Genomic DNA, 23786 nt, shown 5'->3' with positions numbered 1-23786 from the left:
CATGACCGTGTCAGCCAATCCTACAAAGTCCCTACCTTCTCTATCGCGGGACCTTTGCGCTGCTGGAAAATACCTGTCTTCCCTAACACTTCCTCTGTTCCCATTACTCCCTCTATTACCATTACTCCCTCCGGGGCCTCCTCTACCTCTCGCTCTGCCTCTAAAGTTTCCATAACCTATCCTAGGTCTGTCTTTCTCACACTGTTCTCTTCGAGGACACTCATTTCTCCAATGCCCTTCTTCCCTACAGTATGCGCACTGATTTCTACTTAGAGGTTCCTCATTCCATCTACTATCGCCTCTATCTGGGCCCCGTCTATCTACGCCTGCGATCGCTACCTCTAGCATATCAGCCTTTTTACGCATCTTGCGCTCTTCCTCTTTCTTACTTTCTGTTTCCCTATTCATATAAACCTTATTCGCTACCTCCATTAGTTGGGTGATTGACATACCTGCAAACCCTTCTAACTTTTGTAGCTTGCGCTTAATATCTCCGTAAGCTTGGCTGACAAAGGCGGAGTTCACCATTCGGGAATTGTCTGCGTCTTCCGGATTAAAGGGGGTATACAAGCGGTATGCCTCCAATAATCGGTCATAAAAGACACTGGGCGCTTCATCACTTTTCTGAATCACCTCAACTGTCTTCGACATGTTAATGGCTTTCTTTCCTCCAGCTTTCATGCCAGCAATTATAGCGTCTCTATAGGCTCTGAGTTGAACCATATCAGCACCATTTACATTCCAATCGGGATCGGTGTTGGGATAATGTGTTGCGGCCCATGCTGATGGATTGGCTTGGTTTAAAGTACGGGCTTTATCCTCTAGTGCTTTAATGGCCGCTTGGTTAATCCTTGTCCTTTCCTCATTGTTGAATAAAGTCATTAATAACTGCTGGCAATCAGCCCATGTCGGGTTATGTGTCTGTACTATTGAGGTGAACAGATCAGTCATAGCTTGTGGTTTCTCAGTATACGAGGAATTGTGGGTCTTCCAATTTAAGAGATCGGTTGTCGTGAATGGGACATATACAAAGACTGGGTCAGCATGTGCCATTTGGCCTGCGGCATCGATATAGGCTGACCCAGGATTCAGACGAAGAGGCATCTGATAGTGTTTTAATTGTTGGGCACCGGTCAGCTGTCGGGTCTGTATGGGGCTACGTGGAGGGGCGTCAGTCATAGGTTCCAGTCGGGGAGAAATAGGGTATGGGGAGGTGGGAGCTTGGTTTTGGGAAAAGGTTGTAAATAAAACACTTCGAGCCGAGCTAGATGAAGCTTGACCGGAAGTCTGAAGTGGCGCCAAATCAGGATATTCGTTTTTAATGGGGGTTGGTTCTGATTCCGGAAGGGGAGATTTAGTACGAGGGGGGGTGGATCCTGTACTGGAGGAGGAAGCGGAAGTGGATGAGGGTAATGAGGGGAGGGTTGCAGGACTTCCTGCATTTGCGTCACTTCCTCTTAACGGAAAGTAAGGGGGCGGCAAAGGGATCTCGGACTCAGGGGGCGTATCCAAAATGGGCCTAACACCAGTCCTAGTGGACAAACAAGTCCTAGCTACCATGAGGCGACATTGCTCCTCGTGGCATGTCTGGAGCCATTTTGGCGAGTCATTTACGGCCTGTCTCCAACAATCAATATAAGGAAACTGGCCGTAAAGTTCAGGCCTACCTGATACAGCCACGTGTAAGCGCTGTACCAGAGTTGGATCCAAACTGCCACGTGGCGGCCATGCCGCAACCAAAGTAGGCCACTCCCTAGTACACAAAGTGACCAAACGTACAGGAGACATTTTAACCCCAAAATCACAAGTTTTGAATCCCTTTTTAAAATTCTTCACCATACAACCTAAGGGATCCGGAATCGTTGACTGCGACGCACCCATACTTAACAATGGAACGTCGTCGACAACGAATACTATGCACGCGTACTATTCAACAGTCACACCCGTTTCCTCTGGCAACAGCACCACGTGGTACGGTTACCAAGTGAAACGTACACAATAACACAATAAACACTCAGGGAATTCCCGTACACACACAGCTGTTACACCAGTCACTAGATAATCAATATTATGCCCTTTGGCGTAACTATACAGTCACCCACGCTATAATTCTCTATATACGAATTACCCGTCTATAACACACCCAGTAACATCGTCTTTTACAAATAGCGGTTACAGTACGGTTAGCATAGGTCAAAGCACAAGTTAAGGTCACAATACAATTATTAGTGGTTATGGTGTTAAACATGCAATGGACGACAATGATTAGTACTTATATACAGTGTCAGTAAATATACAGGGTTATGGTACCGTGCACTATGATACAGCAACACACTATTAACACTCTCGCTAGACGGCTGAGCTCGCGCTATCTAACAAGATATACACTTTACTAAACAATCTTTATCACATTTACAATTCCCAACTAAACTATTGGCCAGTACCTTGAATGGACTACCTAAAAACAATCTACATACGTTTTGGTTAGCCACACTGCCCAATCACCATATATAGCGAGCTAGAGGACCGAATTTACACAGACGCCTCTTAGTCGCACTATCAAAAGTCTAGTGGGTTCCAAATTTACACGCCTTCCCACTTAGCCCAGATAGGTTGAGAGCTAGCGAACCGAATTTACACAGACGCCGCTTAGTCTCCCGGTCCCTCCGACCTAGCGAACAAAATATACACCCTAGAACGCTAGTCTAGACAAGACACCGGTGTCCGGCTAGGGCTATTTACACCAGAGCCCCGCCTGACTAACAAAATCAAACGGTCTGACTAAAGAGCGTTCGATCGAGCGGTGCGCCTTCGCTCCTTCCCTCCGACAGAGGGGGCAGATACACAGATTCAAACCCCTTTGGGCCTACCGCACAATCGGTATACCCCTAGTGGGTCCTGCCGTCTAAAACAGCAGTTGTCTTACCTCCTCGTTCCTGAACCTGAGTTCACACTCATCGACGGGGACACCCCAGCACTTCTCACGTAGAGGCCGATAATCTCCTGGACAACAGACCAGTGGCGCCGAGACGAAGGGAGGTCCACGCAGAAGTTCAGGGGTGCAGCCGTACAGAACGTGGGCAAAGATAGACCGTCTCACGCCTCTGCCTCTCAGCTACCGTTGAACGATGAGCTTCCCGGCCAATGCACCAAATGATACCGGAGAAACTGACGGAAGCCAAGCACAGAGAGATGGACACAGGTTTCTTCAGGAAGGAAGAGATTCTTTATTGGATCACCGATCGGGACTCAGAGGGACTAGCGTCACCAAAATACAGCAAGTTCTGAGTCCCGGACAATAGTGCAGGCTCCCTATATAGGCACATAACTCCTCCCATATTAAGCTCCACCCGCACATTCTCTTGACCAATCAATACAAATAAGAATTAACTTCCTGCTTGACCGCATGGCTTGTCCAGCACAATGGAGGAGGGGGAATACTACATCCTGTATTCTTGCACATGCTCCGTACACTACTGATCGTATCTTGCCTCGTGCAACCAACTGATCGATACGTCAGCATATGCACGTACACATGCCACGTGGTAATCTCGGCCTACTAAATTTATTTTTACCGAGATTCCACCACATTCCCCCCTTTGAGGCCTCTTGATATTTCACAATTACTTGAGGCATCACTTAACCTGGGTTTGCATACACCGCAAGTTACCTTGAACCAGACCAGACTTTATCTATGATGTGAATCTTCAACACTCATCTTCCTGCATTGGTTCTCCCTGATCTAGAGCCTTATACTTATAAATCGCCATTATCTGTGCAGCAGCCTTCCTCTCTGCTATATTTTCTATCAGGTTTTGCACAGACCTAACTACTAAGGGTATAAGACACGGCAGGAGTAGACACAACATTAAAATCAGTAGGACTCCACCTACCACTGCCTTAAGCCCTCCAAACCACTCATACCAGCTACCAAACCAACTACTTGGATTATACCCTTTCCATACCTGAGTAGGCACATGCGCTAGTTTAACCATATGGCTAGTAAGCTCCGCTATTGCTTGCCCTTCGTCATCTATTTGAAGACAGCAATTGCTCAGGTTAAACTTCCCACATACACCTCCCTCTACTGCCAAAAGGTAATCCAAGGCTAATCTATTTTGGTAAACTGCTGTCCTCATTCTGGTATTATGCTTCGCTAGAAGATTGAGCGCTTGTGATGTCTCGTTAGTAATAATCTCAACCACCGCCTGTAATCTTATAATACGGTTGAGCATATAAATAGGGGTTCTATAACCAAAGGTACCATCCTCTGCCCACGTGGCTGGCCCATAATAATCTATGATACGCTGGGGAGGCCATTCATCATCTTCCCAGGCGCCTATCTCTATGGGTCCCCTTTTCTTCCTATGATTCACATCATACACTTTAACACCTAAAGTCTCACCTGTTTCAATCGGTAACAAGAAGAAGGATGGTTTGAGCATACCCAACACACATGCCCCTTCCCAGTCCTGTGGCAACTCCGAATAGGCTTTCTTACCACAGATCCAGTACAAATTTGCTGGGGCTCTCCAGGTAGATGTGATGGATAAATCAAACCACACATCCTTTAAATTGGCGTATCTAGCAAACGGGTTAGATGGTTCTGAGACATTTGAAGCCGACCACCAAGTTGTATTCTTTGTATCATCATCATAAGCTTTTTGCCCTAGACAAGTTAATTCTCCTACAGAAGTATTATACATTATTCCTTTCCTTGCTATGCAAACATAACCTATGATGGAGGTCTTTAATCTCCACTCAGATTTACCTCTAACACTCATATGATAATCGGCTTGTGTAGATATTAGTTGGTCAACTGCCTCAGAACCGGACATTACCTCCTTTGCTTCCCAAGGCCATTGGTCTCCCATGTTAGTACCTCCACACACATAGCAGTTGGTAACATTAAGACTACCGGCAATACTTTCGGCTAAATCAATGAACAGGTTTTTAGCATTATGGGGGATCTTATTATCTATACTCATCTCTTCATAAAAGGAATGGTATACTTGATGAGTTTGGGAGGATACCGTATCAGTCTCTATCCCTATGAACAATACTGTCCCAGGATCTAAACCCGTCCCGTATATCTGAAACCCAAATAAATTGCCATATTTGTCTAAGAACTTATCGGGGTTATTTATAAGTATATGGATGGGATTACATTCCATAGACTTACAATATGGGCTAGTCGGCAACTTAGTCACTATCATGTCTTTGTCTACTGTCTGTCCCCAAGTCGCCCACCCCACACAAGACCAATATGGGCAGAAGTTATAGTCTTTATTTGGGCATCTAGGACTCACATATTTATTTTTACTACTGGGACAAATATATTTATCATTAGACCCATACGTCCTCTCCCATCTAAGATCCCCACATACATTCCACGGCTTTCTACCACTCGATATCGCTTTACACGCATCAAATAGCAGAACACCCGAAGAATGTACGGATTCTAACACCGTCTTATTAATTAGGGTCCCCTGAGGATCTCCATTCCTGAGAGTCAACCAAATTGTACGAGGTTGATACTCCGGACTGAAGCACTTAGGTTCTCCTTCTCCTAAATGGCACACACTATAGTCTATATTTAGGTATCTACATCTCGATACATCTCCTTTACACTCGTATTGTGAATGCCAAATTAGGGTTTGGGAAATATGGTTACCTGTTCTCGTAGTCTTAATGCATACCTCACAGCTAGGAGTGTCGGTACCTCTACCTTCCTGAATATAAAAACACACATAAATAAACACTATCATCAACACATCTTTCGCCGTCATCCTCAGTCTTCGTCCGTGCGAAGGCACCTCAGCTTCCAGGATGTAAGGGCTGCAGGGAATGGAGTTCTGCTCGTCTTCACAGGAGTCCCTTCGAGACTTTCCCTGGCTTATAAACTATACGTCGGTGGGCGGACAGGCTTTATTATGGCCTTCTCACTCACGCACCAAATCCCAAAAATAATAAAATTTGTAATCCACAATAGTTCCTCGTTACTCCGACTGAGTAGTGCGTTTTAACCGGATCTTGCAGGGATTCTCTGGATCTGCTGTAACTTGCCAAGAATCGACTGCTGCTGGTTTAACCCTGGAGTGATGTATCCACGGAGTCACTTCGGCTACTTTTATCGCTGTAGGGGTAGACAAAAGAACAACATAAGGACCTCTCCACTTGGGCCCTAACGGTACATTATTCCACTCTTTAATCCACACTTGATCTCCTGGATGATAACTATGAACAGGGGGATAAATATTCACAGGTAATCTATCTTGTACCCATTTCTGTACCTCCTCCATAGTCTTACCCAACTCTACAACCTGCTGCCGGGTAATTCCTTCTCCCAACTGACTCAAGTCCCCCCTTAAGTTACCAAGTACGGGAGGTGGTCGTCCATACATGATTTCAAAAGGAGAGAGGCCCATCCTTCTGGTAGGGGTACTGCGGATTCGCAATAGAGCTATGGGTAAGAGAACGTTCCACTTAAGTTGGGTTTCCTGACACATTTTAGCCAACTGATTCTTAATAGTTCTATTCATTCTCTCTACCTTACCAGAACTCTGGGGTCTATATGCTGTATGAAGCCTCCACTTTATACCAAGCATATGAGTCAGTTGTTGTAGGCACTGATGAACAAAAGCTGGACCATTGTCCGATCCTATAGAACAGGGTAGTCCATATCGGGGTATTATTTCTCGTAGCAGGAATCTCACAACTTCTCCTGCTTTCTCTGTACGAGTAGGACATGCTTCTACCCAGCCTGAATAGGTGCACACAATTACCAGCAGGTAACGATGTCCACCCGATTAAGGCATCACTGTAAAGTCTATTTGTAGATCGGACATGGGGAGTCCCCCCATAAACTGGACTCCTGGTGGCTTTACTGGTCCTTGTCTTGCATTATTTTTAGCACACGTTACACATCTTCGTACAATGGCCTGAGTCAAGTTGGACAATCTTGGTATGTAGAAATGTTTTCTGAGAGATTCTTCAGTACTGTCTCTCCCAGAATGTGTCCCGTTGTGATAATTTTGGACAATTTCTACCGCTAGTGATGCTGGTATGACTATTCTTCCATCTTCTAGCTGATACCACTTGTTCTCCAAATACTTTCCTGGTTCAGTCTTTAACCACTCCTCTTCTTGAGCTGTATAAACTGGAGTCCATTGGGACAGTGGAGTTGGTATAAGAGCAGCTATATGCCCCACATACTCCTGTCTTCCTGATTCAGCAGCACGCTTAGCTGCACTATCTGCCATCCGATTTCCCTTGGTTACATCACCATCTCCTCTCAGATGCGCTCGACAATGTATGATACCGACTTCTTTCGGCTCCCACACTGCTTCCAATAGTTGTAGGATTTCAGCTGCGTATTTGATTTCTTTGCCTTCTGAATTCAGTAGTCCTCTTTCTTTATACAAAGCTCCGTGGGCATGAGTGGTTAAAAACGCATATTTGGAGTCCGTGTAGATGTTCACTCTTAAACCTTCAGCCAATTGTAACGCTCGTGTCAGTGCTATCAATTCTGCCTTTTGTGCTGATGTTCCTTTCGCCAGTGGCCGAGCTTCTATCACCTTGTCTATTGTTGTCACTGCATATCCTGCATAGCGGATCCCTTCTTTCACATAACTACTGCCGTCGGTGTAATATTGAACATCAGGGTTCTGGATGGGAAAATCACGAAGATCTGGTCTACTTGAGAATACTTCATCCATTACTTCCAAACAATCATGTTGACTTTCAGTAGGTTGTGGCAAAAGGGTAGCTGGATTTAAGGTGTTTACAGTCTCTAAATGCACTCTGGGGTTTTCACACAACATTGCTTGATACTTGGTCATACGGCTGTTACTAAACCAATGATTTCCTTTGTAATCCAACAACGTCTGTACTGCATGTGGGACTCGTACATAAAGTTCTTGACCCAGAGTGAGTTTATCGGCTTCAGCTACTAGCAGGGCGGCTGCAGCTACGGCTCTTAGACAAGGTGGAAGTCCGCTGGCCACTGCATCCAATTGCTTAGACATGTAGGCAACAGGTCTTTGCCATGATCCCAAGTACTGTGTCAATACTCCCACAGCCATTCTTCTTTGCTCGTGTACATATAAGTAGAATGGTCGTGTGTGATCAGGTAGACCTAATGCTGGGGCACTCATCAAAGCCTTCTTCACATCTTCAAATGCCGTTTGCTGTTCTTGGGTCCATAAGAAGGGGTCGTGCTCTGTACCTTTGATAGCTGCGTACAGAGGTTTTGCCAGTATCGGATAGCTGGGAATCCATATCCTACAGAAGCCTGCTGCCCCCAAGAATTCTCGCACTTGTCTTCTATTCTTGGGTATCTGTATTTGGCACACAGCTTCTTTTCTCTCTGGCCCCATAATTCTTTGACCTTCAGAGATATGGAATCCCAGATATTTGACAGTTGGCAAACACAACTGAGCCTTCTTTCTAGACACCTTGTATCCTGCCTTCCAGAGAATGTGTAGTAGATCGTGCGTTGCTTGCTGACAGATTTCTTTTGTAACTGCTGCTATCAACAAGTCATCTACATATTGTAACAATACACACTCTCCTGGGATGGACTCGAAATCCAGTAGATCTTGACTTAGGGCTGAACCAAATAGGGTAGGTGAATTTTTAAACCCTTGGGGCAGTCTTGTCCAAGTCATTTGGCGTTTTGAGCCCGTTACAGCGTTCTCCCATTGGAAAGCGAAAATACATTGACTTTCTGCGGCAATTCGGAGGCAAAAGAAGGCATCTTTGAGGTCTAAGACTGTAAAGTAAGTAGCCCCGCCCGGAATTAAAGCAAGCAGGTTATATGGATTGGGTACAACTGGATGTATACTAACAACCGCATCATTGACTGCTCTCAAGTCCTGCACAGGTCGATACTCATCTGTACCGGGCTTTTGAACAGGCAGCAATGGGGTGTTCCAGGGGGAAGTACAGAATTTTAGGATACCATACCGTATGAACTTATCCAGATAGGATTGGATGTTCTTCTTAGCCTTCTGCGGGATGTGGTATTGTCTTAGGCTCACTGGATAAACCCCAAGTTTTAGTTCAATTTTTATAGGTGGAATATTGCGGGCCAGTCCTGGTGGGTTGTTCTCTGCCCAAACTCCTGGTATGTTGAATAATGTCTCATCACTCCTAGGGTTTTGGCTAGTCAACGCTGTATAAAGTCGCCACTCTTCTTCCTTTGGTACGGATAATGTCATAATACCTGAAGGTCCATTAAACTTTAAGGATGTTGTTCCATTTGGTAGGAACGTAATCTGCGCTTGTAATTTTGATAGCATATCACGTCCCAGCAATTGGACTGGACATTCAGGCATATAAAGGAATTGATGTTTTACTACGTGGCCTCCCAATGTACAGAGTCGACTTTTAAGAACCGGTTTTTCAGCACTTCTTCCAGTTGCTCCTATCACAGTAATAGTCCTTCCAGATGGAGGAGCAACTAGATTAGTCACCACTGAATGTTCAGCACCAGTGTCGATCATGAACGCACTCCTTTTTCCCCCTATTGATACATCGACCATAGGCTCCGCTCGACCAAGGGGGATGGAGCCCGGTCGGTATCAATAGTCCTCCATGACCGTGTCAGCCAATCCTACAAAGTCCCTACCTTCTCTATCGCGGGACCTTTGCGCTGCTGGAAAATACCTGTCTTCCCTAACACTTCCTCTGTTCCCATTACTCCCTCTATTACCATTACTCCCTCCGGGGCCTCCTCTACCTCTCGCTCTGCCTCTAAAGTTTCCATAACCTATCCTAGGTCTGTCTTTCTCACACTGTTCTCTTCGAGGACACTCATTTCTCCAATGCCCTTCTTCCCTACAGTATGCGCACTGATTTCTACTTAGAGGTTCCTCATTCCATCTACTATCGCCTCTATCTGGGCCCCGTCTATCTACGCCTGCGATCGCTACCTCTAGCATATCAGCCTTTTTACGCATCTTGCGCTCTTCCTCTTTCTTACTTTCTGTTTCCCTATTCATATAAACCTTATTCGCTACCTCCATTAGTTGGGTGATTGACATACCTGCAAACCCTTCTAACTTTTGTAGCTTGCGCTTAATATCTCCGTAAGCTTGGCTGACAAAGGCGGAGTTCACCATTCGGGAATTGTCTGCGTCTTCCGGATTAAAGGGGGTATACAAGCGGTATGCCTCCAATAATCGGTCATAAAAGACACTGGGCGCTTCATCACTTTTCTGAATCACCTCAACTGTCTTCGACATGTTAATGGCTTTCTTTCCTCCAGCTTTCATGCCAGCAATTATAGCGTCTCTATAGGCTCTGAGTTGAACCATATCAGCACCATTTACATTCCAATCGGGATCGGTGTTGGGATAATGTGTTGCGGCCCATGCTGATGGATTGGCTTGGTTTAAAGTACGGGCTTTATCCTCTAGTGCTTTAATGGCCGCTTGGTTAATCCTTGTCCTTTCCTCATTGTTGAATAAAGTCATTAATAACTGCTGGCAATCAGCCCATGTCGGGTTATGTGTCTGTACTATTGAGGTGAACAGATCAGTCATAGCTTGTGGTTTCTCAGTATACGAGGAATTGTGGGTCTTCCAATTTAAGAGATCGGTTGTCGTGAATGGGACATATACAAAGACTGGGTCAGCATGTGCCATTTGGCCTGCGGCATCGATATAGGCTGACCCAGGATTCAGACGAAGAGGCATCTGATAGTGTTTTAATTGTTGGGCACCGGTCAGCTGTCGGGTCTGTATGGGGCTACGTGGAGGGGCGTCAGTCATAGGTTCCAGTCGGGGAGAAATAGGGTATGGGGAGGTGGGAGCTTGGTTTTGGGAAAAGGTTGTAAATAAAACACTTCGAGCCGAGCTAGATGAAGCTTGACCGGAAGTCTGAAGTGGCGCCAAATCAGGATATTCGTTTTTAATGGGGGTTGGTTCTGATTCCGGAAGGGGAGATTTAGTACGAGGGGGGGTGGATCCTGTACTGGAGGAGGAAGCGGAAGTGGATGAGGGTAATGAGGGGAGGGTTGCAGGACTTCCTGCATTTGCGTCACTTCCTCTTAACGGAAAGTAAGGGGGCGGCAAAGGGATCTCGGACTCAGGGGGCGTATCCAAAATGGGCCTAACACCAGTCCTAGTGGACAAACAAGTCCTAGCTACCATGAGGCGACATTGCTCCTCGTGGCATGTCTGGAGCCATTTTGGCGAGTCATTTACGGCCTGTCTCCAACAATCAATATAAGGAAACTGGCCGTAAAGTTCAGGCCTACCTGATACAGCCACGTGTAAGCGCTGTACCAGAGTTGGATCCAAACTGCCACGTGGCGGCCATGCCGCAACCAAAGTAGGCCACTCCCTAGTACACAAAGTGACCAAACGTACAGGAGACATTTTAACCCCAAAATCACAAGTTTTGAATCCCTTTTTAAAATTCTTCACCATACAACCTAAGGGATCCGGAATCGTTGACTGCGACGCACCCATACTTAACAATGGAACGTCGTCGACAACGAATACTATGCACGCGTACTATTCAACAGTCACACCCGTTTCCTCTGGCAACAGCACCACGTGGTACGGTTACCAAGTGAAACGTACACAATAACACAATAAACACTCAGGGAATTCCCGTACACACACAGCTGTTACACCAGTCACTAGATAATCAATATTATGCCCTTTGGCGTAACTATACAGTCACCCACGCTATAATTCTCTATATACGAATTACCCGTCTATAACACACCCAGTAACATCGTCTTTTACAAATAGCGGTTACAGTACGGTTAGCATAGGTCAAAGCACAAGTTAAGGTCACAATACAATTATTAGTGGTTATGGTGTTAAACATGCAATGGACGACAATGATTAGTACTTATATACAGTGTCAGTAAATATACAGGGTTATGGTACCGTGCACTATGATACAGCAACACACTATTAACACTCTCGCTAGACGGCTGAGCTCGCGCTATCTAACAAGATATACACTTTACTAAACAATCTTTATCACATTTACAATTCCCAACTAAACTATTGGCCAGTACCTTGAATGGACTACCTAAAAACAATCTACATACGTTTTGGTTAGCCACACTGCCCAATCACCATATATAGCGAGCTAGAGGACCGAATTTACACAGACGCCTCTTAGTCGCACTATCAAAAGTCTAGTGGGTTCCAAATTTACACGCCTTCCCACTTAGCCCAGATAGGTTGAGAGCTAGCGAACCGAATTTACACAGACGCCGCTTAGTCTCCCGGTCCCTCCGACCTAGCGAACAAAATATACACCCTAGAACGCTAGTCTAGACAAGACACCGGTGTCCGGCTAGGGCTATTTACACCAGAGCCCCGCCTGACTAACAAAATCAAACGGTCTGACTAAAGAGCGTTCGATCGAGCGGTGCGCCTTCGCTCCTTCCCTCCGACAGAGGGGGCAGATACACAGATTCAAACCCCTTTGGGCCTACCGCACAATCGGTATACCCCTAGTGGGTCCTGCCGTCTAAAACAGCAGTTGTCTTACCTCCTCGTTCCTGAACCTGAGTTCACACTCATCGACGGGGACACCCCAGCACTTCTCACGTAGAGGCCGATGATCTCCTGGACAACAGACCAGTGGCGCCGAGACGAAGGGAGGTCCACGCAGAAGTTCAGGGGTGCAGCCGTACAGAACGTGGGCAAAGATAGACCGTCTCACGCCTCTGCCTCTCAGCTACCGTTGAACGATGAGCTTCCCGGCCAATGCACCAAATGATACCGGAGAAACTGACGGAAGCCAAGCACAGAGAGATGGACACAGGTTTCTTCAGGAAGGAAGAGATTCTTTATTGGATCACCGATCGGGACTCAGAGGGACTAGCGTCACCAAAATACAGCAAGTTCTGAGTCCCGGACAATAGTGCAGGCTCCCTATATAGGCACATAACTCCTCCCATATTAAGCTCCACCCGCACATTCTCTTGACCAATCAATACAAATAAGAATTAACTTCCTGCTTGACCGCATGGCTTGTCCAGCACAATGGAGGAGGGGGAATACTACATCCTGTATTCTTGCACATGCTCCGTACACTACTGATCGTATCTTGCCTCGTGCAACCAACTGATCGATACGTCAGCATATGCACGTACACATGCCACGTGGTAATCTCGGCCTACTAAATTTATTTTTACCGAGATTCCACCACACAAGGGGTCAAAGATTTTGAGTACTGGAGGAGATGCCAAGAGGGCCAGAGCAATACATTAGCTTAATAGTCCCGGGTCGGTCCACTTCTGCCATCTAAAGTTGTATGGACTGATGAAAAAAAAAAAAAATCATAAATGTTGGTAGAAATTTTTGTCAAACTTTTGGAGTCTGCGCCAACAACCTCTTTCCACCATAACTCCTACTTTACCCTAAGTAGAACTTACCTACCATAAGACTTAGTTTATAAATAAATGCGCAGTAGCTAAATAATTGGCATTATTAGTGCCACCTAGAAAGAAGATTAACTGGCTATGCACGATCCAGAATGCTAAATCACAGACACTAACCGCATGGTTATCGGACACACCTATACAATAACAAATTGCACAACATGTATGGCGCTGTGTGCAAAAATAAAGGTGTGTAATTTGTGTTCAACTGTCTACCGGAATACATACAAATTGCTGATTGCTCAAAGGAACACTGAAAAGAACTAAAGCGCTGCAGCTTGTGTAATGCTTTAGGTGTTGATTGTGAATTATTTTTATAAAATTGACCATTTCCGGTGAAATTTGCACTTTTATAAATGTTATTATTAATACTTCCTGGATGTCAGCCAGACAGCTAGGAATGTTTTCTGTCTCACTTTATGGGTAGAATTGTTGTTTAATTGAGATTTGTGTACTGATACTTCTCTACGAAAAGCATCTGACTGGGTAAGGTTCTGGAATCTAAAAACAATTTGGAACCCTCCTTGTACAGAGGCATAGTGGGGATGGCGGGGCAGCTGTTCACTGAGTATGTGTGTTTGTCTACATCAATCAGTGTGTGAGTGTGTGCGCGCGTCTGTCTGCATGGATCAGTGTGTGTGTGTGGGGGGGGGGGGTGATCACTGTGTATGAGTGCACATGTGAGTATGGGACACTGCATAGGTTGGTGTGCATGTGTGCATGCACATGGATTAATGAAAACGATAATGTTTATTTCTTTTAAAAAAATTACTTAATAGAATTTCTGAGAGTGTTATGCAGATTTACATACACGTGTATGAATATGCATATTATTTGTATATATTATAAGGTGATTTTTTTTATATATATATATATATACCATTATGTTTATAATATGTACAAAAAAAATATATATATATATACACCAGTGTTAAACCAACACAATTCAGATGACTTAAAACTAAAATGGCCTTTTACGGGGGGGCAGGGACGGATAGCCATGCTAGCAGGCTTCATGTCACTGTAGCTCCCAAGGAATCTGGCCTTTTATGGCAAATAAAGTGATTTTACTTTCCTGCATGCTGCCAGAACCTGCAGAACACTGTGCAGACATCTCACAGTGCAGCTGATACACCTGACAATGGGCAATTCTGAGCCCCAGAGCATAAATCGTGTTTTCAGTGAATGTGGCCTACCTGGGATGGAGGCAAGGTGGACTGCCGCTGTTTCGATTCAAGACCCGACTGCTGCTTATCGACACCTTATTCAGCACCTTCCTGGTCCTGTTCTCTCAATAGGAATTATTAAGGCCAAAAGGGCTGATTAGGAATATAATCCTAAACTCCTCTTGAACCACAGATTGGAAATTTTAGCCTCAGTTTTGCAATTTAGATCTTTTTTTTTTTTTTTTTTTTTTTTTTTTACAAAATTTCAGTTTAGACAATAATCCCAACTGTCTCCAATTCTAGTTTTGCCTTGATGTCAGATACTGGCCATATAATACATTTTAATAAGACAGGCACTCTTCAGAATTAAAGGGTTACAACAAGCACCTTCACCACTTTAGTGTTAAGAAGTGGTCTGTGGTGGACCCTGTGTGTGCAGTGTTTCAGGATGATCTTTCATGTTGCTCCCATAGATCCACCAATGGCAGCTTACAACAACCAGGGCGGAATAAGAGAGCTGACTGTTTTTTTATTTTTTATTTAGTGAATGAATAGTAGGATCAGCACCCGACTTTTGCAGCTCTGGCAGGGAGAGAGTGTGTGTCGCAGTGGTAGAATGTGAATTGGTCTGCAAGAATGTTTGCGTGCTAGTGTGAGCATGTGTCAATGAGGGGACACAGCTCACTTTTTAAAAAAATTTTATTATCTTTAAAATACTCCTTTTCAATTTTGTGAGAGCTTTCATCAACATTGGAGAAATGTCAATGTTATTTATATATTTACCTGCATAAGTACGTACTATGCGGGCACAATGTATTATATGAAAATGGGTCTGTTTACTAGACAAAGCCAATGGTTCCCATCTCTGGTATTCGCCAAGTGAACGTTACCGGAGTGGCATTGTATGTGCGTACTGTTGTGCTTTGGCTTTGTCCAGCACATACATTGGGACACTCGTGCGTTCTAATTGGAGAATTGTGTCTGGCATATGGTTGAATGCACAAACCTGGACGCAGGTCATACTTGTTGGTCATCTTCCTATTCAGCCAATCGCTGCACTCTCTCTGTGTACGCCCTTTCTATTGCCTGTTCACGCCTGTATGTGGTTGTAGCAGCATTGTCTCTTGTATCTCCCAGATATGTATCACATTTCCTCTGTTATATGATTGTCCTAAACAAACAAATCTCCTTTATTAGGCGTGTTGTGCCATACACTTGCTATATCAGTCTGCCATGCCGTGCCTTCTTACGTTTATTCCCTTGCACCAGGCTAGGGTGATCTTTGGTGTCTAAAGGCAGATTCTGCTTCAGTGGCTATAATCTGACCAGTGTCATGTGCCAGCCAGAGGCGATCTAGTCTCTTCCAGTGGTTCTTATATGTGTCCAATCTAAAGCCTGGTTACTGACTAGTATTGGACAATGATCTGTCCTATTTTGCACGTACAGGAAGGAAAAATATTTTCCTCAAGGCTTTTCTAAATCATTCAATGTATATTGGAATATGTTTCCTCTTTTCCTGGGTCATGCCTGCACATAGTTCATGCCAGAACTGCTGTGTTTAAGCTATTGTAAACCGAATTTTAACCTGATTGTTTAATGATTAAACCAGCACAAAACTCAGCAAGAGTCAGATTGTGATATGAGAGATTGCGCTCAGCATAAACTTGGGACGCTGTCAATAGTGGAAGTTTTTTTTTTTTTTTAAATTGCAGACCCCTAGGTGCTGAAGGACATATCCTAAGGTTTGACTATCAGTTTAAAAACTATTCCTTGCTAAAAAAAAAAAAAAAAAATAAAAATCACATTGTTCGATAAATTGTACCAAAAGAATATGAACAAAGTAAAAACAAAAATTTTCATATGACAGGAGACTCTTCTCCAGAGGCATCTAATGTGTCAGAACTTGGTGATGTATTGTTATTTCCTGTTTTAAGAATGTCCATGACGCTGTGGGTGCTTCATACATAATAAATTACATCTAGAAGAAAGTGCAAATGTTTTAATTCAGGGACATTAGTTTGATATGTTTCAGTGTATCTGAACAAGGTGCAGTTCCAGATTTGTCCAGCTGATGGTGCTATTGCCCTGTAGCACATGAGCTACTGACTTGTAGTGGTTGGTAATAACCCATGAAAAAGTAGGCAGGAGCCAGCAGGCCATGTCTTGTAACCTTTGAGGTATATTAATGTGCCCTCAGAGCATTCCTTGTCTGTCTCGATGAGCTTAGAGCTGTGCAAGGGTGAGAGAGCTGCAAAATGAAGCTTCAAAACTGGATGTTAATGGCGGATCTGGCATAATCTGAAACCCATAAATATTCCAAACATGCTTCTCAGAAAAGAATTTTGTCTGACTTCCAAGTAAATGCCAAAGACGCAAGTCAGTGGCTCAGAGTTCTTGCAGAGTCTTGTATTCTGCCTCGTACAGCAATAAGGGAATATCTAGGCAGCAGGTGGGTTATTTGGTAAACAGATGTCTAACACGGTCCAATAGGAGGCTGCCTTGGGAGTGGCTCTTGGGCTGATCAAAGGTATAGCAATTTAGTGGAGTTACAAATTACTGCTTGATTTTTTTTTTTGTTTTGTTTTTTTATACTAACCTCCCCAAAAATGTCAGTGAACAGTACAAAGCACAATTGAAGCGGGATGTGTGCATGGCATTAATTTGAATACAAGGGTGCCCAAAAGTTAGATCCCCAGATGTCTTAAAACTACACCTTCCATGATGTGTTGCCATTCTAAATCCATGCAAAGCATAATGGGAGTTGTAGTTCTACCTTTTGGGCATCCCTGTTTTAATAGGTTTAATTAAGAGCGGTTTCATAATTGGATGGCCACTTAGCACCTTCGTTGTTGGGCAGATCGGTGATGGCTTGTGGGTGTCATGGAGCCTGCAGAGATTTTTGTATGGCTCCCAGTGTATGTCTGTGGCACAGTTTGCTCCTAAATCGTGAAGTGTTGAACCTTCCTCTTCTAGATGGTTAATGTCTTTGATTGTTCTCTTTCTCTCTTGCCATATAACGCAAACGACAGAGCAAAAATTATTGAGATAGACAAGTAGCCTAAAAGAATTAGAGACACTATAGTTCCCAAAAGACTTTAGCTTAATGAAGCGGTTTTGGTGTATAGATCATGCAGTCTTGCTGCTGAATTATCTCTCATTTAGGATTAAAACCTATTTGGTTTCTGTTTATGCAGCACTAGCCACACCTTCCCTGGCTCTGACTCACACAGCTTGCATGAAAAAAAGTGGTTTCATTTTTCAATCAGATGTTTGCTTACTTTAGATGTTTTTATCTCCAGGTCAGTAAAGTTTACTTTTGTCACGCACAGGGTGCTCCAGCAGGCTCTAGAACGCTATTAGCAGAGCAGATGATTAGAAATTCTTAAACAGATTGTGCAATAAAGTAAGTTTAAACATAAGATGTCTCTTTCCAGGAAGTGTTTAGGAAGGCTGTGCATGTTACCTGGAGGGAGGTGTGATTAGGGCTGTACAAATATTTTGAGTTTAAGAAATATTGCCTGCGTTTTTTCAGATCCGGTATTTGTGAGTTGATATTGTATTGATATTTGGCAAACGGGATATCACAATGTCACAAATGATAGGCACTGGGAGGCTAGTGCGCATGTGTGACAAAATGCCACTCTGCGTTTATCAGATTGTCAGTATCACAGCAACTACAGGCATTTAAACCCTATAATGTAAACTTTGCCGTTCGTGCAGAGCGACAATGTTCTACACTGCTGGGTAAAACCGAGACAGACATGGCACCCAAACCACTCCGTTATGATGATGTAGTCTTGGTGCCTATAGTGTTTAAATATTGGGGTCGACTTTTTTTTGGCTATATATCTGCTTACAATATTCTGCAGGAAGATTATCTATTTATTAATCCAGATTAGGCTATTGATTTCTGTCTTTCAGCATTGGATGCCAACACCCGTTATCAAACAATGTGTGTACAGGAAAACATGTTGGATTTTATACATTTGTTCTGGTTGAACACGACCGTATTCTCCTGAAAACGCTGCTTACATTGTATTACCCTGGATACTAGAGGAGGAATGTTGGCGAGTGTGGGAGATAATGTTTATTAGGCACTGCCATCTATGATGTGCAGAAGTCATGGGCTAATATGCAGATATACTTGCACACCCACTTAAAGCCATTTATTTCTTTAAACTGTCATCTAGTGGCTCTGGATTAAATAGGAGTCAACATTATCTCGTTAACCCTTGTGCGTCATGCAGCACAGATACAAGATCATCATTGCCTTTCCAGTAAATGGGTTAAATCTGAACAGATAGTGGTCTCAGTCCAAATACAGCACTAGAAGTGCTCCCCAGCTCACAGCACTAGTTGGGGGGGTAGCTATTAAGAATCCCAGTTTGAGGCGGAAGGCCCCCATCTCCTTGTTTCGGGGTACAAACCTCTAGAGGTTTCTTCTTTGAAATGCTGTGGGTGACTTTGTCCCATTCTGAAGGTAACAGCTTATTACTTGCGCATTTAAATCCCCCCATTAATAGGAGCAATTAAAGAATAGCTCCATTTCCAGCAAATTAACAACCCGGAGAGGTAATTGCGACATAAATGAAGATAAATTTGTTTTAATGTTGCAAGAGAGGGAGGGAGGCAAGGGGAAGAGTGTCAGGTTTTGTGAGGGGGGGATGTTTTATGGCTAGTGTAGGATTCATTGCTGCTGCTGGTCGAATGGAGCTCAGGGGGTAATGGGGGTTGGGGAGCATGTTCCAAAATAGTGAGGGTTTAATATCACTGTTAAAGGTACAGTCCCACCTCAAACATACCTAGATTCTCACACTGTTTTAAATAGTATAAACAGCTTACTATGCTAACCCTTTACGTCCCAGCCAGCCATTTTCCCATCTGCGTTTCAAAGGTTTTATTATTTATGTAGGTTTTAATGTTTTATTTTTAAATTTTATGTATATATGTATGTATATATATATATATATATATATATTTTTTTTTTTTTTATTCTTTATTTTTGCAATTGCAGATCGCATGGTGAAGTAACATTAGACTTGTGCAAAAGCCATATCATAGTACATATTGTACAGCGCTACGGAATGTGATGGCGCTATATAAATAATAAAATAATAATAATATGTCGACAATGTATTACAGAAAGAAAAAGAAAGTCGAGAGTTATTTTGTTAAGGCATTTCTTCATGTTGTGGTGATCGACTTGGTCGCAATCAGCCAGAGTTTAGTTTTTTATAGTTAAAGAAGAACAATAACAGAAAACAAATACCCTTAGAAAGTATTGTATTTAACATACTATGTAAGAGCGGGGCTGTGCTTGTTGCATTGTTGTTCAATGACTTTGGTAGTGTATTGTTGTCCTAGGATGTGATATGTACGTAAGATGTGATCAACATCCGTATGCATTGAGTGGGTAAAGAACCGTGTATAACAATGGAAGTAGTAACCATATAATCAGCGTTACATGTCATAATGAAGTTTTATATGAATGGCATGAGAATTTAACTACTTTACTACATTTAATAAATTTGCTCTAGATATGTTTTTCTAATAGTAGTGTTATGGGCAAATGCAAATATTACAAGTTTTAGAATGAAATGTTGTATTTCTTAAACTGTGTACTTTGTCTTTAAGAGATATTGCAAATTGACAAGGTGTTAGAAATGGAACATATTGTTTTTCATAGATGTTTCTTTAAGCAATAACCCCAGGTCATTACATGTTTGCGCCATTTTGTCCCAGACGAATTACAATAACAATAATGCATAAACAAGCTTCAAGGCTATACTACGACTCTTTCAGTACACAATATACTGTGGTAGCCCCAAGTTAATGGAACTTCCCCAAATCCGGGAATCTCCCACGACTGTGCACTTACGTCTTAGTATAAACAACAGATAAGCTATTCAGACTTTGGGAAGCCATCTTGTCTCTTGAACTTGATGGAAGTTCCCCAGGTCCGGGAGTTTCCCATGACGTGTGCACTTGCTTTTAGTTATGGACTTTTTCATATTTGAACTATGGTGACTCTAAAATGACGACACTTAAGGTATAAATAGGTGTACTTTTAAATGTTAACACACAGAGGAGAGACTTGGAGACAGACGCTGCTCCATCTTAAAATGACTGAGAGGCTGACATGATGACATGTAAATAAGGGAACCGCAAGCGGTTACAGTAGTATCTTTATATCCACGTTGCTTTGATTGTTCTGCAACGCATGAATCTATAAATGTTGGTCTTTTTCCCTTTCTCCTTCCTCTCCTTCCCTTCAGACTTTTTCAAAGTCAGTAACTATTTACAATTAGCGGTCCTCTGAACATCCCCAACCGTAAATAGAGTTATGGATGAGTAGCACTGGGCAGCACACCCAAAGGGTCCCGTCCCGCCCCGCCACCACCTCGGTCGAGAACCATACTGTGTACTCCAAAGTTGCTCTAATTCTAGATTGGAAGGAGGTGTCCAGCGTAGAAATATACCATTTCCACGTGGGGAATTTTTTTTTTTTTTTTTTTACCAGAAGTTTGTTGTTGGCTAGGGTATAAAGCCAATCCATTTTAAAAAGGAATTTGAGTTTGGTTAAGAATGAAGTAAGTAGTGGAGTACCCGGCTGGTAAATTTATGTATAATTGATCGTACTTTTATATTGCATTGTTCTTTATACACAGACATACACACACGGTGAAATGGCAGTTTTCCAATTTACTTATGAAATATAATCATTTGTACAAAAAATGTTTGTACACAAATATGTTGGCATACCAACTGTATGTCATTGGCGGTTCCAACGAGAGGCAAAAATAGTAGCTTGGGTTTACATGTCGACGTGACTTCTATCTGGTATACATAAATACTAGTATTTTCATAGATCACACAAACTAATACAATAAACAGTTGTGCAAAACTCCTATGACCAATGTACATGGAAACAAGAAAATAAACTAGTCTGAGTGTGCGTCATTGTAAAACCACAATCTAAAAACAAGTTGTGGTGAGATTTAATGACTTGCAAAGATACATCAATGATTTGATCTAATCTTAAGATGAAGTATATGCAGTGACTCCTAGCATACATAAGGAGATATGTTATAGTTTGTGCGGTAAACGTTATTTAAAGACTAATTTTCAGTATATGAAATAATACAATTCTTGGAATTAGAGCAAACAAATTATAGAGCATTATGTGTTTTTGATTTACTCAGATTGGGAATGCTGTATAAAAGAATAACTGGTGCTATCCTAAAGAGGCATCCCTAAAAACTAGAAATATTTTTTTTGCTACCCTCAGTTTTATATGCTCGTGGAGTCCTTTCCTCTGTAATGACACAAGTGAGATGCTCCAAGATTGGGCAGTGCCCCCAGGTTAAGCCATTAAGCTTTAGTTTGTTCTCTGTTAGAATTTTGTACTGTATTGTGTTTGCTTACCTGCATGATGTTTGTATATATTTTACCCTATTTGAAAATATGCCACTATAGTTTTAGTCATTACATTTTATTTAGATTTCTTTGTTGTATTTTGAAATCGCTCCTGTCTTGTCTCCCGGGTAGAACACAAAACCTCCGCTTTAAACATGTTTCACAGAACAGTGATTTGATAAATAGCCTCATGCGTTGCGTCATAAGTTTTAATAAATCTTAGCGTTCTGTGTTGTAAAACCCACCCCAATGCTTTGTGTTGCACACTTAAACTGACAGTAGTGTGTAATCAATCACAATCTGTCTTCTACCTTACAGCATTTTTTTTTTTCTTTATTCCATTGGGTTAATTTCACAATGAGCTGTAATTGTGGAAATCCTCTCACACTGTGTGCTCTGCAAGGTGTTCGGCCAAGTCACTAGAAGCACAGCTTGTCCAATGCCAGAGCATCCCTCCAGCTGTTAGTAGACTAGAACCCCCATCATCCCATCAAATTTATAAAGGCATACATTTAATAATGGCAAACCTCCTTTAATTCATCTAGAAACCTTAAACTTTCTCAGAGTATTGGGGTAAAAGGCATGTTAGAGCTACAAGTGGGATATCTCGGTTAAACTGAGATTTCATAGAGAACTGCAAAAAATATCAACCATTCCCACTGTCATCCCCGCTATCACTACCGTAGATAATACATAAAAAGTTAGAACTGCAACATTTTGCTTAACTTTTTTAATGAAAATCTAAGTTTCACAATGAAACTGAGTTCTTGTGTTTTGGACGGAGACATAGATTCTCTTTACCACGGATTCACATAAACTAGACCCAACTCTCTTCTAAAGTGCTTATTGTACGTATTAGGAAACCACCCTTTATTCGTGTTTGTTGAAGTGTATATATAATATGATTAGGGGAAATGTGTATCTGCCAACTATTGCGATTAGAGAGGAATTGATGATTCAAGTCGCTTTAGAATAGTATTACTTGAACACTGTTAATTTTGTTTTTCCATCTCTCCCATTTTCTTCTGTCTTGTTCTATAGCAGTTTGTTTTCCACTTTTCCCTATATCTCTGAATTGACCCATTTCTCTCTTTTTCCCACCAATGTCTCCGGAAAGGATTGATAATGAATAATTAGTTACTATCTTCCTTTCCTTCTCTCTCTCTCTCTGTCCATTTGTTAAATATGGTTTTATTTCTTCCGCAGTGGCCCAGAAGATTGTAGCAACCCGCAAGAAACAGCAGCTGTCCATTGGTCCGTGCAAGTCTCTGCCAAACTCTCCCAGCCACACGTCTGTCTGTTCAACGCAGGTGTCAGCGGTGCACGTCAGCCAGGTATAGTAACCTTACTGATAGTAGCATCTAATCAAATAGTAATGCAAATCAACATGTTTGTCAACTCAAAAATATCCAATTTTTCAAAGATTAATATCTAATTGCAGTCCATAAAGAAGTACATACAAATTCTAAATACGAACATGAAAGCTATATTTACTTGTATACAATTATTTTCTCTGTCTGCAGACTAGCAATGGTGGGGGCAGCCTAAGTGACTATTCCTCATCCGTGCCCTCCACCCCAAGCACGAGCCAGAAGGAACTGAGGATTGATGTGCCTCCAACTGCAAGCACCCCTACACCTGTGCGCAAGCAGTCCAAGCGTAGATCCAACCTCTTTACGGTGAGTCCATGTAACAGCGTTTACCAAATTATTGTCAACCACGTGTAACATAGAAGTTACGTATTGAATGGAGAATGGGTGCACAGTGAAAATAAAATTCTTATACTT

At 42.7% G+C, this 23786-nt stretch overlaps 1 protein-coding gene across 7 annotated transcripts in view; it reads left to right on the top strand.

The window, feature by feature from the left end:
• The window catches only part of AGAP1 (ArfGAP with GTPase domain, ankyrin repeat and PH domain 1), a 346045-nt gene that overhangs the window by 219536 nt on the left and 102723 nt on the right, over positions 1 to 23786 (top strand). For all 7 annotated transcript variants that reach the window (XM_063430015.1, XM_063430016.1, XM_063430013.1 and 4 more), the window contains 2 exons: positions 23206 to 23333; positions 23523 to 23678. In XM_063430015.1, the coding sequence (XP_063286085.1) occupies positions 23206 to 23333; positions 23523 to 23678 (284 nt within the window). The remainder of the gene's footprint in view (positions 1 to 23205; positions 23334 to 23522; positions 23679 to 23786) is intronic.

The sequence above is a fragment of the Pelobates fuscus genome, chromosome 8, assembly GCF_036172605.1.
Source record: "Pelobates fuscus isolate aPelFus1 chromosome 8, aPelFus1.pri, whole genome shotgun sequence".
Lineage (NCBI taxonomy): Eukaryota > Metazoa > Chordata > Amphibia > Anura > Pelobatidae > Pelobates > Pelobates fuscus.
The sequence above is the reverse complement of the archived record's forward strand: the minus strand, read 5'-3'. Positions and strand labels throughout refer to the sequence as shown.